Source organism: Coregonus lavaretus, assembly GCF_964263955.1.
Source record: "Coregonus lavaretus genome assembly, contig: HAP1_SCAFFOLD_913, whole genome shotgun sequence".
NCBI lineage: Eukaryota > Metazoa > Chordata > Actinopteri > Salmoniformes > Salmonidae > Coregonus > Coregonus lavaretus.
The window spans coordinates 130,408-147,321 of record NW_028165943.1 but is presented as its reverse complement, the minus strand read 5'-3'; the positions used below and the strand labels follow the sequence as shown (position 1 = coordinate 147,321).

Sequence of the window (16,914 nt, the reverse complement as noted above, 5' to 3'; positions counted from 1 at the left end):
AGATAAAGCTGGAAAGAAAAGTGGTTGGATTTTATTTTTCTTCCTATCCCTGGAAAGAGAAATGGTGATATTGGTCAACGTAATGCTAACAAGACCATGTTCATAATGATCATGTGTGCGTCGCAAATGGCGCCGCCCTATTCCCTATGGTGTGCACTTCTTTTGACCAGCGCCTATAGGGTTCTGGTCAAAAGTAGTGCACTATGTAAGGAATAGGGTGCCATTTGGGGCGTAGTTCATAATGACCATGATGTCTCCATTTCCTGACTGCCTTGTCAGCTTTGAGATTTACCACCGAGCTCCACCAAGGATCTGTAATTAGTATAATATCATTGGATGCGTGCCAAATGGCACCCTGTTCACTACATAGTGCACTACTTTTGATCAGAGCCTGGTCAAAAGTAGTGCACTATGTAGGGAATAGGGTGCCATTTGGGATGCGGACTATGTGAAGGATCTGTAATTAGTATAATATCTATGTGAAGGGTCACGTGTCAGCTCGCTACATCAATAACTAGGTAATATGGGAGGTGGGGTTGAGGGGTTGAGGGTGTGGGGCCCAGTAGCGATGGGATCTGTCTTGATTAATGAGGAATTAGTGTTTTAATGACATTACCCTCTATTTATAGGCCTACATCATTGAAATGGACCTACCGCTAAACCAATATATACCGTCCTGATCACATCCTTCAAATGTATGGAGTGCTATCTGTAAACAGGGTCTGAACTGCCCCTTTAAAGACCTATGAAATGTATATCATACATCTTGGATGGCCCGTGCCATAAAGTCATTAATTATTTAAGACTTATTCAAAAGTTCCAGGAAATCTAGGCCAGCTATAGTGTATTGCTCCTTTCTCTCTCTGCTTCATGATGTGTGTTCCACAAAATACTGTATAATCAGAACTAGCAGGACTTTGTCCTCAGCCAGATCAGTGTTTTACCCATGAAAAAAAGGACATTTCTACAATAAGCTCTTTCTTGTTTGTTTTGGGGTTATTAGACTACACCTTGGCTCTAGGTTTTCCCTGTGTTTGTTTTGGGGTTATTAGACTACACCTTGGCTCTAGGTTTTCCCTGTGTTTGTTTTGGGGTTATTAGACTACACCTTGGCTCTAGGTTTTCCCTGTGTTTGTTTTGGGGTTATTAGACCACACCTTGGCTCTAGGTTGTCCCTGTGTTTGTTTTGGGGTTATTAGACCACACCTTGGCTCTAGGTTGTCCCTGTGTTTGTTTTGGGGTTATTAGACCACACCTTGGCTCTAGGTTGTCCCTGTGTTTGTTTTGGGGTTATTAGACCACACCTTGGCTCTAGGTTGTCCCTGTGTTTGTTTTGGGGTTATTAGACCACACCTTGGCTCTAGGTTGTCCCTGTGTTTGTTTTGGGGTTATTAGACTACACCTTGGCTCTAGGTTGTCCCTGTGTTTGTTTTGGGGTTATTAGACTACACCTTGGCTCTAGGTTGTCCCTGTGTTTGTTTTGGGGTTATTAGACCACACCTTGGCTCTAGGTTGTCCCTGTGTTTGTTTTGGGGTTATTAGACTACACCTTGGCTCTAGGTTGTCCCTGTGTTTGTTTTGGGGTTATTAGACCACACCTTGGCTCTAGGTTGTCCCTGTGTTTGTTTTGGGGTTATTAGACCACACCTTGGCTCTAGGTTGTCCCTGTGTTTGTTTTGGGGTTATTAGACTACACCTTGGCTCTAGGTTGTCCCTGTGTTTGTTTTGGGGTTATTAGACTACACCTTGGCTCTAGGTTGTCCCTGTGTTTGTTTTGGGGTTATTAGACTACACCTTGGCTCTAGGTTGTCCCTGTGTTTGTTTTGGGGTTATTAGACTACACCTTGGCTCTAGGTTTCCCCTGTGTTTGTTTTGGGGTTATTAGACTACACCTTGGCTCTAGGTTTTCCCTGTGTTTGTTTCTCAAACAAACCCACCTTTAATTAGCCTAAGCTGCAAAACATACTAAATCTACTATTGAAGCTATTCTATTAAACTGGGAGACAACACCCTGTGCTAATGCAGATAGAGCCAGACGTGATGCTGCAAGCCACAGACCAAAGTGAAACAGTCTACAAAAAAAGACCACTCACTACATCTAACCTCCCAAAGACCACTCACTACCTCTTCAGCCCCTAAAACGCCAGTTACCTCACAACCATAATGTAACAGTCTATAGAAAGACCACTCACTACCTCTACTACAGCCTCCGTAGCTGGAGAAGGTGACGGTTCAAAAGAGTGGTGGTAAAAACTCCAACCACATTAAACGCTTGCTGCCTGTCGGTATGCACAGCTGAGCATCCTTTCAACCGGCTTTTTCAAGCTCTCTTCAAACCATTTTTCAACATCTTGTCAAGGCAGTTGTTCTTTTTTCCTTTCAAACTCTCTCTTGATCAGATGAAAGAGAGAAGGGTAAAAGAAGAACCTGTGGTGAGATGGAGGGATGAATAAAGGGAAAGAAGGAGTGCGTAGGTAAAGAGCTGTGAGCAGTGCTCGGGTCGATTCTGCCGTGTTACAAAAGAGGGTTTTGAAGTGCAGATGGCCTTTTTCTCTGAAGGGTTATCCCTTGTGTTGGAGGCAGGTTTGACGCATAGAAAAGAGAGCGAGAGGTGGAGGTTAGAGAGCATGGAAGACCAACTCTCCACACAATTGTTTATTTTTACCATCATCATGCCATCAGGTTCACAAACTCCAACGTTATGCATCCATTTACCTTTGTTGTCATTCAATATCCTAGCTTTGATTTCCTGTGTGTGGGTTCTGAGTACAAGCCTTCGTGGTAGCATCAGCACGCTAGCAGCACGTGTTATGTAATCTGCATGCTGCAGATGGGAGCCCCATTCACGTAAAGCTAACACTAGGTAATGCTATTCATAGGATGGATGACATGGAGAACAGGGCCCTTTGGCAGGCTAATGTTAGCACGTGTTCCAGGCTATCAATAGCTAAAGCAACAAGGCTCATTAGTGGGCTAATGCTAGCAAGCGCTAGGCTATTCATAGGAGTGGAGCTAATGCTATCCAACCCCCTGCAGTGCTAAATTAGCTTAGCAGGCTATCTATATCCAGCACACTACTGACACTGAGGTTAGCGTCCTGTCATGATCCTTCCTGTAGCTAACGCTGGTGTGTGTAGTGTTGCAGTGTCCTACCACTGCAAATTAAATCCATTGCCATTTATGTAACGAGATATGCTTTTCTAAGAACCACTAAGGAAATACAGCTAGGCCTAGCAGGGTTGGGGTTCATTCCATTGCATTCAGGAAGTAAACAGAAATTCTAATTCACATTGTTACTCATAGTATTGGACATGTTTGCTATTTTGTGCTCAGGAGGCCCCAAAGGAGATTATGGTGCAGAATGCCTATATTTAAAGTCCCACTCAGGTATTTAAGCCCACAAACAACTCATTCATTCTTTGTCACCTATTAGGCCTTAAGCCCAGGTCTTTGACCCGACCGATACACAACCGCCCAGCATGCTTTAGGAATTACGACCATTAACTCTTAAACCTAACTGGTAAACAACTGTGCTCTAAAGGCTTAGGACCATATAACCATTGGTGGACATTTTGTATGGACAGTGACATAATTATAGGGACATACTTCTCTATCTCGTTCTCGCTCACTCTCTCTATTTCTCTCTGTTTGTCTCTGCCTCTGTCGATCTCAGTCTCTACCTCTCCGTCAATCTCTACATCTCTATTTTCTCTCTTTCTCCTTCCTCCTCTCTCGATCTCTCTGTCCCTCTCCCTCCCCCCATCTGTTTCCATCTCCATTGCTCTCTGGAGGAGGGGAGAGAAGAGAGGAAGGAGAGGGACATTGACCTTAGTTACATTGACCTTAGTTACATTGACCTTAGTTACATTGACCTTAGTTACATTGACCTTGCATGTGTAGAAATCAAGGCTGAGAAATGTGCTTTGAGATGTCATCATATTGGTGTGGAGGTGTCTGTGGTTAGCTGCTGTGACACGTATCAGAATAGGCCTATGAATTCAAACTACATCCACACATCTTCTATGTGTGAAAGAAAAGGAGGCCATGGCTAAATAGGCCTACAGTAATTGTGGTTAACTAGCCTAGCCTACTCATGAAGATTAACCTTCACTTGAGACAGATAGACAGATAGGTCTGTGAACGGTGCCTGCTGTCTTCCCCTCCCTGCCTCCCTCCTTCTCTCTCTCCTCCCTCCTCCCTCCCTCCAGTAAGTGAGGGTTATCTAGGGTCAGCTGCTGAGACTGCAGTAGGGTGCATGGTTGTCTTTATCAGTGAGAAGTGAAGTGTAGAGCGGTGGAGGATGGGGAGGATGGGGAGGAGGAAGTACAGGCCTGTAGAACTACTGTCTGGAGGAGCTCCATTCACCTCACACACTGTAGCCTGACAGGCATGTCTAGACTTGTCTAGGATACCTCTCCCTCCCTCCCTTATTTCTCTCAGTGAGTTGATCAATGAGATTGTGTGTGTGTGTGTGTGTGTGTGTGTGTGTGTGTGTGTGTGTGTGTGTGTGTTCAGCCAGCTCAGCCTTACTGATGTGCCACAGCCATCTTCCAGGTCAAATAGTGTGATAACCCAGAGGTCTCCAAACCTGTCTAACTGGCTTTTAACACTATACAAGCAGCACTCTCCCAGCCACGCTAGCCTGACCCTCATGTGGGTGCTAGCAAGCGAGCTAAGTAGTGCTACGTATCAACAGCCATTGTCAGCCAATCCAGTAGAGGTTGGAAGCTATGGTGAGCTTCGATTGGTCACTCACGTCGCGATATCCTAGAGGATATGAATAAAGTTCAGCCTTTCCCAACTTAAGTCCCGCCCTGTTCGGTTCCCTCGCCCATGCTCGCACCATTCAACGTTCCCCCCGCCCTGTTCGGTTCCCTCGCCCATGCTCGCACCGTTCAACGTTCCCCCCGCCCTGTTTGGTTCCCTCGCCCATGCTCGCACCGTTCAACGTTCCCCCCGCCCTGTTCGGTTCCCTCGCCCATGCTCGCACCGCTCAACGGTCCCCCCGCCCTGTTCGGTCCCCTCGCCCATGCTCGCACCGCTCAACGGTCCCCTCGCCCTGTTCGGTCCCCTCGCCCATGCTCGCACTGCTCAACGGTCCCCTCGCCCTGTTCGGTCCCCTCGCCCATGCTCGCACTGCTCAACGGTCCCCTCGCCCTGTTCGGTCCCCTCGCCCATGCTCGCACTGCTCAACGGTCCCCTCGCCCTGTTCGGTTCCCTCGTTTTCCTTCCATTTTAAGTGAATGGCTTCCGATGTTTCACCGTGCGATGCTGCTTCCTAGTGGAACCTCGGAGTAAGGCCCGAGGCACCGCTATACAGAGGACACCCACACACATGCTATAGATCAGAGAACAGAGATTCATCTGGATCGTAGTCCATCTCTGTGTAGACCTGCAGGGTCTGCTCTAGGATAACCGGGGGACTGATAAAGACTGAATGTGGGCTGGCATGCCCTGTGAATGGGGCTGATTACAGACTGAGACAGAGACAGACAGATATTTATCATATATAGAGACGTGTGTACGTTTGTGTGGGTGTGGGTGTGGGTGTGTGTGTGGGTGTGTGTGTGTGTGCATGCACCTTTATTATTTAAGTGCTATAAGCAGTGCTGCCCTCCCATTCCAAACACACATCCTACCCCCACACAACCCAGAGGCATAACGTTCACGTTCTTCACATAGTTGAACTCACACACAGAAACACACACACACACACAGAGAGAGAGAGGAGAGTCATTTCTGAGTAATTGCTGCAGTCTTTAGGTTGTAATCTAGCCTTAGGGCCGAGACACTTTCAGTGTCCTAGTCTGAGTAGCTTAATGCCCTAGGTTAGCTAGAAGACCCCTTCACTGCAGCTTAATGCCCTAGGTTAGCTAGAAGACCCCTTCACTGCAGCTTAATGCCCTAGATTAGCTAGAAGACCCCTTCACTGCAGCTTAATGCCCTAGGTTAGCTAAAAGACCCCTTCACTGCAGCTTAATGCCCTAGGTTAGCTAAAAGACCCCTTCACTGCAGCTTAATGCCCTATGTTAGCTAAAAGACCCCTTCACTGCAGCTTAATGCCCTAGGTTAGCTAGAAGACCCCTTCACTGCAGCTTAATGCCCTAGGTTAGCTAGAAGACCCCTTCACTGCAGCTTAATGCCCTAGGTTAGCTAGAAGACCCCTTCACTGCAACCCAATTGACAGGTTATTGTGTTACACCCTCCATGATCTCTCTCTACCTCTCAACTCACCCATTACCTAGATGTACTGTACAGTCCGACCTTCAGTAATGTAGTCTAGCTAGCTATCATTAGAATGAGGAAGAGGGGGAGGGAGAAATGAAGTTGGAAATGCCATTACACCTCTCTGTGTCATTTGAGATCGTGTGTGTTGTGGTGTAACTACGGCTCAGAGAATTTCATTTACATTTTAGTCATTTAGCATACGCTCTTATCCAGAGCGACTTACAGTTAGTGCATTTATCTTAAGATAGCTAGGTGAGACAACCATTTCATGGTCAGGTCATGTGGTCAGGTTGACCTGACTACCTATAGGTTCCTTAGACACTACAGGAGTCTACAGCGATGGAGGGGGGAAGTAAAACTGAGTAGGGTGCAGGAAACACCATTACACCTCCTCTCTCTCTCTCTCTCTCTCTCTCTCTCTCTCTCTCTCTCTCTCTCTCTCTCTCTCTCTCTCTCTCTCTCTCTCTCTCTCTCTCTCTCTCTCTCTCTCTCTCTCTCTCTCTCTCTCTCTCTCTCTCTCTCTCTCTCTCTCTCTCAGTATCATCTGGACCAATGTGTTGTCTTGTTATCCATCTACTGTATCTGGCTCCTGAATCCTGTAATATCCTGTCTCTAACCTCTCTTTCTCTCTCTCTCTCTCTCTCTGTGTGTTCCTGTCTTCTTCCAGACGAGCCCACCTGCGTCTGTGTTTGGAGAGGTTGAAGGCCCTCATCCCTCTGGGAAAAGACTGTAACCGCCACACCACCCTGGGACTGCTCAACAAAGCCAAATCACATATTAAGGTAGCTATACTGCCCGGACACATGCAAACTTATGACCTCTTCAAATGCTTTAAACATGTATGACAAATGTTTGACATTTTCCATTGATTGATTTGAAGTTGTATGAAGCTTTACTATTGTAACACAAACAACACATTTGACTGGTAACCAATGATCCCTCTAAGCTGCCTGTGTGCCCCTGGGACTGCCGCGCAGAAGAAATATCACCCCGCGCAGAGAAGCACAAGATTGAACTTCACTCAACTCTCTAGAGTTCTCCCCGTTAATTAACACTATCAACGTTTCCCTTTTTTGGGGAATTGTGATCGAATCAATGCAATTATTATTAGCCACTTTCATTGCAACATTATTTGGAGACGGTCTTGAATAAGCTAAGTAGCCAATAGGGTAGCATAATTTGTCTGATTCTCTGTAATAATGGTATGGGAATAATAATGCATTTTATTTTGTAAAGTGGTTTCTTGCATCAAACAACACAACAAAATGTTCAGGATAAACAGGTTAATGTCAAGGCCTGCATGTTTTGTGTTCAAAAGTCTCATGGAATGTAGGCCTACGTTGAACACCACACATTGGCTACTACTGTAGGCTGAATGATATGATGTTATGTGATGCATATTCTCCATAGTTTTTTATGGTAGTCCTACATTATGATCAAATAGCCACAGTAGCCTACTTGGCCACTGTTAAAACTGTAACTTAAAGCGGGTACAGCCTCAGTGTTCACAGTAAACGCGCGCTGGAAGTTGCACAGAACTTTCACAACGTTGAGTTTGCGCTCAGCAGACCTGAAATTTGCTCACTGGCGGAATTTCTTTGGAGGAAACCTTGCTAGTAATGACAAACATGTTGCTTGGGTATGAAACTATGGCCGTGCAGCTTCCCCACTACTAACAGCCACCTGAATGAGATTAGTATGGAGATGGAGATCAATGACATTGGCCCTGACAATGACACAGAAACATGTCTCTCTTTCTCTCACTCGCTCTTTCTCTCACTCTCACTCTCTCTCCCCCTCTCTATCTTTCTGTCTCCCCCCCTCTCTCTATCTCTTTCACTCCCCCCCCTCTCTCTCCCCCCTCTCTCTCTCTCACTGTGCTCTAGCTGTCAGCTCTAGTCTTTATCAAGTATAGACGTGACTCTGTGTAACAGCAGTAGTAAACAAATGCATCGTAAACAAAACACTGATACAAGATAAACAACGGCAAGTCTGGAAAGACAGATAGTTGCTTCTGTGTTGGACTGTTGGGTGATTTCCCTTCCAAAGGTTAGAGTTAGCCTAGTTCAGGAGACTAAAGCCTGTTGCTGACATTGTTATAGCGTTTGGAGAATTGATTGGAGGTTTCATTGACTCCTCTATCTCTCATCCTCTTCCCAGTTTTTTGACTACTTCCTTATTTACATTTACATTTTAGTCATTTAGCAGACGCTCTTATCCAGAGCGACTTACAGTTAGTGAATACATATCTATTTATACTGGCCCCCCGTGGGAATCGAACCCACAACCCTGGCGTTGCAAACGCCATGCTCTATCAACTGAGCTACATCCCTGCCGGCCATTCCCTCCCCTACCCTGGACGACGCTGGGACAATTGTGCGCCGCCCATGAGTCTCCCGGTTGCGGCCGGCTGCGACAGAGCCTGGATTCGAACCAGGATCTCTAGTGGCACAGTTAGCACTGCGATGCAGTGCCTTAGACCACTGCGCCACTTATCTCTATCTCTCCCTCCACCCCCCTCTCCCACTGTCACTATCCCTCTGAGAATATCTTCTCCATCAACCTTGCCCGCTAAAATAAACATTCAAATCAATTCATAACCACATTCATCTCTTTCTTCTCTCCTATAGAAACTTGAACACACCTGGTAAAATATACATTTTAAATAGATAAAGGAACACAAAGGATAGCAACTCGTCATTGCTCTGTGGGTGTGGTGGGGGCGGTGGCAGGTGCTCTTTGGAAACGGGTATACAAATACATTTTGTTCAAGATAAATAAACACACTTTCTCTCTCCCTTCTCTTCTCTCCTCTCTCCCTCCTCTCCTCTCTTCTCCCCCTCTTCTAGAAACTTGAAGAGGCGGAACGTAAGAGCCGTAACCAGCTGGACAGTCTGGAGAGGGAGCAGAGGCACCTCCAGCGCCAGTTGGACCTGCTGCAGGGGGGCACTGGGGTCGGGGTAGGAGGCACTGGGCCGGGGGAGGGAGAGAGGATACGCATGGACAGCGTGGGCTCCACCATCTGCTCCTCCGAGCGCTCCGACTCTGACCAAGGTGAGCGACCGTGAATGCCAATAAGGATCTTTGTCAGATTTGAGTTTTTATTTCAATGTATCACACACATAAGCACAGCAGTTAAAGAGACATTTGGACTTTGCACACTAGTTCCCTATTCTTAGGATAACTAGAATGATTTGTTTCTGCACAGAAATCCACCAAACTTCTCAGTTTAGTAGTGTTCCTGTTAAGTTCCAAGAAGCTCTTGTTTAGAGTGTATTATTCTAACGTTCTGCTCTTCTCTCTCTCTCTCTCTCTCTCTCTCTCTCTCGCTTTCTCACCTCGCTCCCCCTCGACAGAGGAGATTGAGGTGGACGTGGAGTCTACAGAGTTCTCGGAGCACGGGGAGCTGGACTCGGTTTCTACGGCCTCCACCAGCGATCTAGACGACCACAGCAGCCTCCAGAGTCTAGCCAGCGACGAGGGCTACTCCAGCTGCAGCATCCTCAAACTCTCCTCAGCCTTCTCAGGATCCTCCTCATAGGAGATGGCTGTTGGGTGTAGACTCCTCCCCCCCGGCTCCAATCTGCAACCTCGGGGGCTCCACCAACATCCAAAGTCCAACCACCTGAACCTTGCCAGCGGCGAAGGTTATGAGAGCGAACGTTACTCCAGTGTCCTCGTCAAACTCGCCGCCTTCTCCGACCGGCCAATTAGAGTTGTCTCCACCCCCGGCTCCAACCTGCAAAAACCTTGGCCTTCAAACTCCATCCACCTGTTGTGTATCGTCATGTAACCCATCTACATGTATCATCGCCGACTACGCCATCGCCATGGCATCCCTCAAGTGGCGCCCTGACGTCCTTCTAACTTCCTGCCTTTTCAGGCAACTACTTCCTGTCTGTAACCCCTCCCCTTCGCACCATCCGTCGCTCTGCTCCAACTCGCTGCTGAACCAACAACCCACAGTCCGAGATGAACCCCCCTTGGAACCCCTCAACCCACCCTCCGTCCCAAGCAGAAGGTCCAACCCCCCGCCTCGTCCTGATTAACAGGTACATGAAGAACAGAGATGGATCCAAACACAGAACCAACCAACCTTTATTTTGATGATCTGAATAAGAGCAATGGTTTTAAATTAGATTTTACTTGAGTGGCTTTATGAATGGTTGAAAATGAAGATGAAAAATGATTTATTTTCACGAATAAGCTGGGATCAGCATTATCTTGATTTTATTGCAGACATAATCGAAGGGAATAGATCTCTTTTTTTAAATCAAACAATTGATTAAGTTATTTTAGAACAAAAAAACAACCCCATATTTTAGCATCAGAAATGCACTTAAATTTCTAATATATATTAGAATGTTTTATGATGAGTTTTATGAGTTTTAAAACCCTGTTTGGTTCTATGTGTTTGCGTGTTTGCTCTGGTCTTGTGTGCGAAGTCAAGTGAATGTTCTGCTAGAATTAAAAACAAATTTGGGAACAAGTTGTAATTTGGACTGTGGAATGTCAAGAAGTCTACATGCCATATCAACACATTTTGGCCCTTGAACGACGTCCTTTTTATTTTAAATTCCTTGTCTTTGTGGGTTTTTTTACCACTGCGCAACCACACCACAGCATCCAACAGACACTTGAAATGGTGCTACGTGAAACAACAACAACAACAACAAACCCATCAACAACGCAGATCAAACGCTTGTACAACCAACAATCCTTGTCTGCCATGTCATACAGGACGTTTCCATCCAAACGAATGGAATAAAAAAAATACATGCATTATATACATTCCCATGGAACGTGGGTGGTGCTCGATGTGGAAATAAATCTTAAAATGTGTTTTTACAACAAAGCAGCTACCACAACAAGCTATCCTGCACTTGCCTACCCTATAGCTGTCTATAGAAACAAATCGGCACAATTTAAAAAGAAAGAATGCTAAGGAACTTTGGACTATAGAGACAACATCATCCTTTCTCTCTATCCAGCAGTAACAAGCAATAAAACTATTTCTAGTAGTTTTCTGATTTTTTTTTCGACCATTTGAGCTCCTCCTGTTTTTTCCCACTCTTTTCCAAGGCAACAGACCTGTGGCCGTCCAAAAAAGCTAATTCAACTTGCTTTGTTTTTTGTACATAATTAGATAGCTTACAAATAGCTTAATAAATGAACAATGATAAAAGGAGTGTAAAAAAAAAAGTAGAAAACTTGTGGATAGAAAAAAACTATTGCCTCTGTTGCTGTTTTTGACCTTGTGTTTTTGTGCATTTTAAATTATATTTTTGAAAAGATTTATTCTACTTATTCTCTCAGAGTGTGACTGGCAAGCAGTCAGTCAGTCGTCGACGTGGCAAGGATTGGACAGTATTGCTTTGTTCATTTTGCTGGTTGAAACGTTCAAAAGTTACCATTCTGTAGCTGTCCCCCTCTCCCCCAAGAGGAGAAGTTACACTTCACAATACTTAACTTAAAGTTCAAGACACAACAACAAGAGAACAACAACTATATGGCTGTAATAAAAAATGGCCGCCACCCCAGGACTTCTTCTGTTCATAAATAAAGAGTTTGGGTGGCACTCTTATTTTTTCAAATGGGTTAGTTTTTTACTTTTATTTTGAAAAAACCTATATGGCATTCCACTGGTGGTATCTCGTGAGCTGTGGTAGAACTCGAGTCTGAAGTGACAACACCAAGGTTTATGATGATGTCATTGACTGTGTGTACATCCTTAGCCCTTGTTACTGAGGCGAACCCAACTTGCACTTTGAAAAGTCTTGTTTTCCACTGGTATTCACGTATCTCTTCATATGAAAGAACAATCCCCCCCTGACCCTTGAGTTTTTTAAAGTTTATATATTTATTAGCTTATTTCTCCATCCCTCACAGAACCAACAAAAAAAAAAAAAAAAAGTTAACTTATTTTGTTTCTGTCTTATCTTATTATTCTCCTCCTCCTTTTTTATGTTTTTAAGTGAAACAAGTGTCTGTCCCAAATGGCACCCTGTTCCCTACATAGTGCACTACTTTTGACTAGACTCTGTCAAAACTAGAGCACTAAGCAGGGAATAGGGTGCCATTTGGGACAAAGACATTGGTGAATCGTAGTGAAATCAGTCGGGATACCAGGCTAATGTTTTTCCATTATTTTCTGTTTTTGTTTTATTAGCCGGACACTTGAAATGTAATCAGCCCCCAAGCTGCTCCCAGTACTGAGCCTTGCCTCTTATGCATCCACGGTCGAGTTCCAAACTGACCCCAAGCTGTATGGTCATTTCTTCTCCTTTTCTGATAGGCTGGGTGGAGTTTTTGTCATAACAGTTTACACCTATCCAATTATCCTAGAATTACCCCTAGGAGGGGATGGGGTGTAGGTTCAAGGGGTTGATTTTGGACTCAGCCTACAATAGCCAAGTCTAATTGGCAAATACTGAGCCAGCTACTATACAAAATGGGGGCTAACTAACTCCACACTCCTTTAGTAGGAGGACAAGTAGTAGTCTTTACTAGACTATGTTTTAGTCAACAAAATGTGTCTTACATTTACAAAAAGCCTCAGATTAATATTATTGAGAACAAAAGCCTATGGTTTCAATGAAGGACATCATTTAAGGTGTAAAGTTAGTGTAATCTTGCAGGATTTCATGATCTCATCTCTCGAGAGACTTGATGGTATCATTGGACGATGGTGCTTTCTCGATATAAACAAATAAGCCAAACAACCTCAGAACACCAACAGTGTCCTCTTCTTTCACAGGGGGGCAGATTACTTCACTCTTCCCACATTCATTTACACCTTTATCGTCTATCGCTTTTAGTTTGTATTTTTTTTTACTTGCACTATGAGAAAAAAAGGGCCCATATTTAATGAAAAACAGTGTTTTTCCCCAATACCCTCTCTCTCTTTTGTGTGTGTTGTCTGGTGTCCTTAGGGCGGCCATATAAGAGATACCTGCTTTTGGCTGTGTATGGCTAGCAGGATGTTGTTATATCCAGAGTTGGGGTCAATTCTAACTCAATTCCTATCTTTTGAGTTCAAGATGGGAATTTCTTGCCTGGTATCCAAACTGAATACACACTCCATTTCGCGGATGGAATTTAGATGGAATTGACGTCCACCCTGAATAATGTCACTCCAGTGTACTAGATATTGGTCTTATAGACACCGACTCGAAGGGAGAATGAATAGCCTGGGTCCCATATCTGTTTGTGTTGTCTTTCCAACTCCTATGGTCATTCTGGTCAAGACAGCACAAACAGATCTGGGAACCAGGCTAAAGCAGAATGGGTCAAAGTAGATACAGCTATTTCCACCTCCAAACAAGACAGACCTAGCCTGGGTTCAACCAGCATTCAGTCTGGTTTAACCAGGCTATAGGAGAGACTATAGTCCCCTTGTTGTTCAGATGAACTCTGTGGCCATCAATCCTTTGTAGAACATGCTCTCTGATGATGATGATGATTCTCGCTGTGTAAGTTTGAAAATGCAATACTTACAATAAAACACCAAGATTGTCAAACCTGAACTTGTTGATTTTGTTATCCATCCATCCATCCATCCATCCATCCATCCATCCATCCTGCATTCATTTTGAGGAAGTCAGACACTTCTTATCGGTTGGGTTCCTGTTAGTCAGCCATACACTGAGTGTACAAAACATTTCCTTGACATAGACTGACCAGGTGAAAGCTATGATCCCTTATTGATGTCACCTGTTAAATCCACTTAAATCAGTGTGGATGAAGGGGCGGAGACGGGTTAAATAAGGATTTTTAAGCCTTGAGACATGGATTGGGTATGTGTGCCATTCAGAGGGTGAATGGGCAAGACAAAATATTTAAGTGCCTTTGAATGGGGTATGGTAGTAGGTGCCAGGTGTACCGGTTTGTGTCAAGAACTGCAACGCTACTGGTATTTCACGCTCAACCGTTTCCCAATTTGACACAACTGTGGGAAGCATTGGAGTCCACATGGGCCAGCATCCCTGTGGAACGCTTTCGACACCTTGTAGAGTCCATGCCTCAACGAATTGAGGCTGTTCTGAGGGCAAAAGGGGGTGCAACTCAATATTAGGAAGGTGTTCTTAATGTTTTGTACACTCAGTGTATCTTAAAGGGTGAACTGGGTTAACAAGGTCCTGTGCAGATTACAGTATCTTAGTTTTGTCATATATTATATATACACTTTTGCCAGGCATTGTAAAGATCTGATAAACCTCTGCAGATATGCACAGATTTTGCATGACTGTCTGGAACGAGCCCAAATACGTGTCTCAAAGTTAACTGTGTAGATACACTATATATACAAAAGTATGTGAACACCCCTTCAAATTAGTGGATTCGGCCATTTCAGCCACACGCGTTGCTGACAGGTGTAGAAAATCGAGCACACAGCCATGCAATCTCCATAGACAAACATTGGCAGTAGAATGGCCTAACTGAAGAACTCAGTGACTTTCAACGTGGCACCGTCATATGATGCCACCTTTCCAACAAGTCAGTTCGTCCAATTTCTGCCCTGCTAGAGCTGCCCTGGTCTACTGTAAGTGCTGTTATTGTGAAGTGGAAAGGTCTAGATGCAACAATGGCTCAGCCTCACAAGCTCACAGAACGGGACCACTGAGTACTGAAGCACTACCGAGTTCCAAACTGCCTCTGGAAGAAACATCAGCACAAGAACTGTTCATCAGGAGCTTAATGAAATGGGTTTCCACGGCCGAGCAGCCGCACACAAGCCTAAGATCACCATACACAATGCCAAGCGTCGGCTGGAGTTGTGTAAAGCTCGCCGCCATTGGACTCTGGAGCAGTGGAAACGCGTTCTCTGGAGTGATGAATCACGCTTCAACACCTGGTAGTCCGACAAATTAATCTGGGTTTGGCGGATGCCAGGAGAACGCTACCTGCCCCAATGCATAGTGCCAACTGTAAAGTTTGGTAGAGGAGGAATAATGGTCTGGGGCTGTTTTTCATGGTTCGGGCTAGGCCCCTTAGTCCCAGTGAAGGGAAATCTTAACGCTACAGAATACAATTACATTCTAGACGATTCTGTGCTTCCAGCTTTGTGGCAACAGTTTGGGGAAGGCCCTTTCCTGTTTCAGCATGACAATGCCCCTGTGCACAAAGCGATGTCCACACAGAAATGATTTGTCAAGATCAGTATTGAAGAACTTGACTGGCCTGCACAGAGCCCTGTCCTCAACCCCATCGAACACCTTTGGGATGATTTGGATTGCCGACTGCGAGCCAGGCCTAATCGCCCAACATCAGTGCCCGACCTCACTAATGCTCTTGTTGCTGAATGGGAGCAAGTCCCCGCAGCAATGTTCCAACATCTAGTGGAAAGCCTTCCCAGATGAGTGGCTGTTATAGCAGCAAAGGGGGGACCAACTACATGTTAATGCCCATGATTTTGGAATGAGATGTTCGACGAGCAGGTGTCGACATACTTTTGGTCATGTAGTGTATATCATAAGATAGCTCAAATGTATGAACTCCATGTACTGTAATTCGCTTTAAGTTATAGTGTAGCTAGCTAGAGATTTAGTTTAGCCACTTGTGCCATGATTCTGTTGATGGCTTGTGGGGAGGGTTAGAGGCAATACAAACCACATGAACAAACCACATGAACATGATGTACTGCTACTACAACATATTGAAGTGGTCACATCTTGTGAAACATGGCTATGAAGAACCAAACCTCCCAAGAAGAGCTGAACTATAAAATAACAAAAGATGTTCCTTTGAGCTAGGCATAATTCTTCAAAAAGTTATTTATGTCTTGGGAAACACATATGGAGAATATATGGTGGCTGTTTCATAAACAATCCCCTATGTTGTAGGCCTATGTATAGGGCCAGGAATTTTTCTAAACTCAGGGTAAGTTAAAAATTCCTGACCCTACCTATCTGTATCATGTGTCCATATCAGTAGTAATATCTACCCCCAAGCCTTTAAGACTGCTAAATAGTTAACCAAATAGCTACCTGGACTATCGACATTGACCCTTTTTTTGCACTAACTTTTTTGACTTGTCATATACGCTGCTGCTACTGTTTACAATCTGTCACTTTATTCCTAGTTATATGTGCATATCTACCTCAATTACCTCGTACCCCTGCACATCAACTCGGTACTTGTACCTGTGTATATAGCCAGGTTCTCGTTACTCATTGTGTATCTACAGTGTTATTACTTTTATAATTACATGTTTTACTTTTATTTTATTTGTCTATTTTCTTTCTCTCTGCATTGTTGGGAAGGGCCTGTAAGTAAGCATTTCACTGTTGTTTATGAAGCATGTGACGAATAACATTTGATTTGATCATGGACATCAACAATAAGAACCATTTTGTTTACGGTGTAACAGCAGGCTGTTATGCTGTGTAAATCCTCATGGGCCCCATACTTAAGTGGGTGCTGCCCCCTAGTGGTTGAATGTAGCTATGAACCTCTCATTTATACTGTGCGTTCGGAAAGTATTCAGACCCCTTGACTTTTTCCACATTTTGTTACGTTACAGCCTTCGTCTAAAATGGATTAAATCGTTTTCCCCCCCTCATCAATCTACACACAATACCCCACAATGACAAAGCAAAAACAGTTTTTTTGAAATTTTTGCAAATGTATTACAAATAAAAAACGGAAATATCTTATTTATGTAAGTATTCAGACCCTTTGCTATGA

At 44.5% G+C, this 16,914-nt stretch overlaps 1 protein-coding gene across 3 annotated transcripts in view; it reads left to right on the top strand.

Moving 5' to 3' along the window:
- Positions 1–13,754, top strand: part of LOC311115269 (max-interacting protein 1-like) — a 35,269-nt gene extending 21,515 nt beyond the window's left edge. For 2 of the 3 annotated variants that reach the window (XM_084190464.1, XM_084190465.1), the window contains exons 4-6: positions 6,896–7,010; positions 9,078–9,282; positions 9,585–13,754. In XM_084190464.1, coding sequence (XP_084046590.1) covers positions 6,896–7,010; positions 9,078–9,282; positions 9,585–9,769 — 505 coding nt within the window. In that variant the 3' untranslated portion in view covers positions 9,770–13,754. Of the gene's footprint in view, positions 1–6,895; positions 7,011–7,174; positions 7,569–9,077; positions 9,283–9,584 lie in introns of those variants that run through there. The other variant, XM_084190466.1, reaches the window with a different exon arrangement.
- Positions 13,755–16,914: the final 3,160 nt, after the last annotated feature.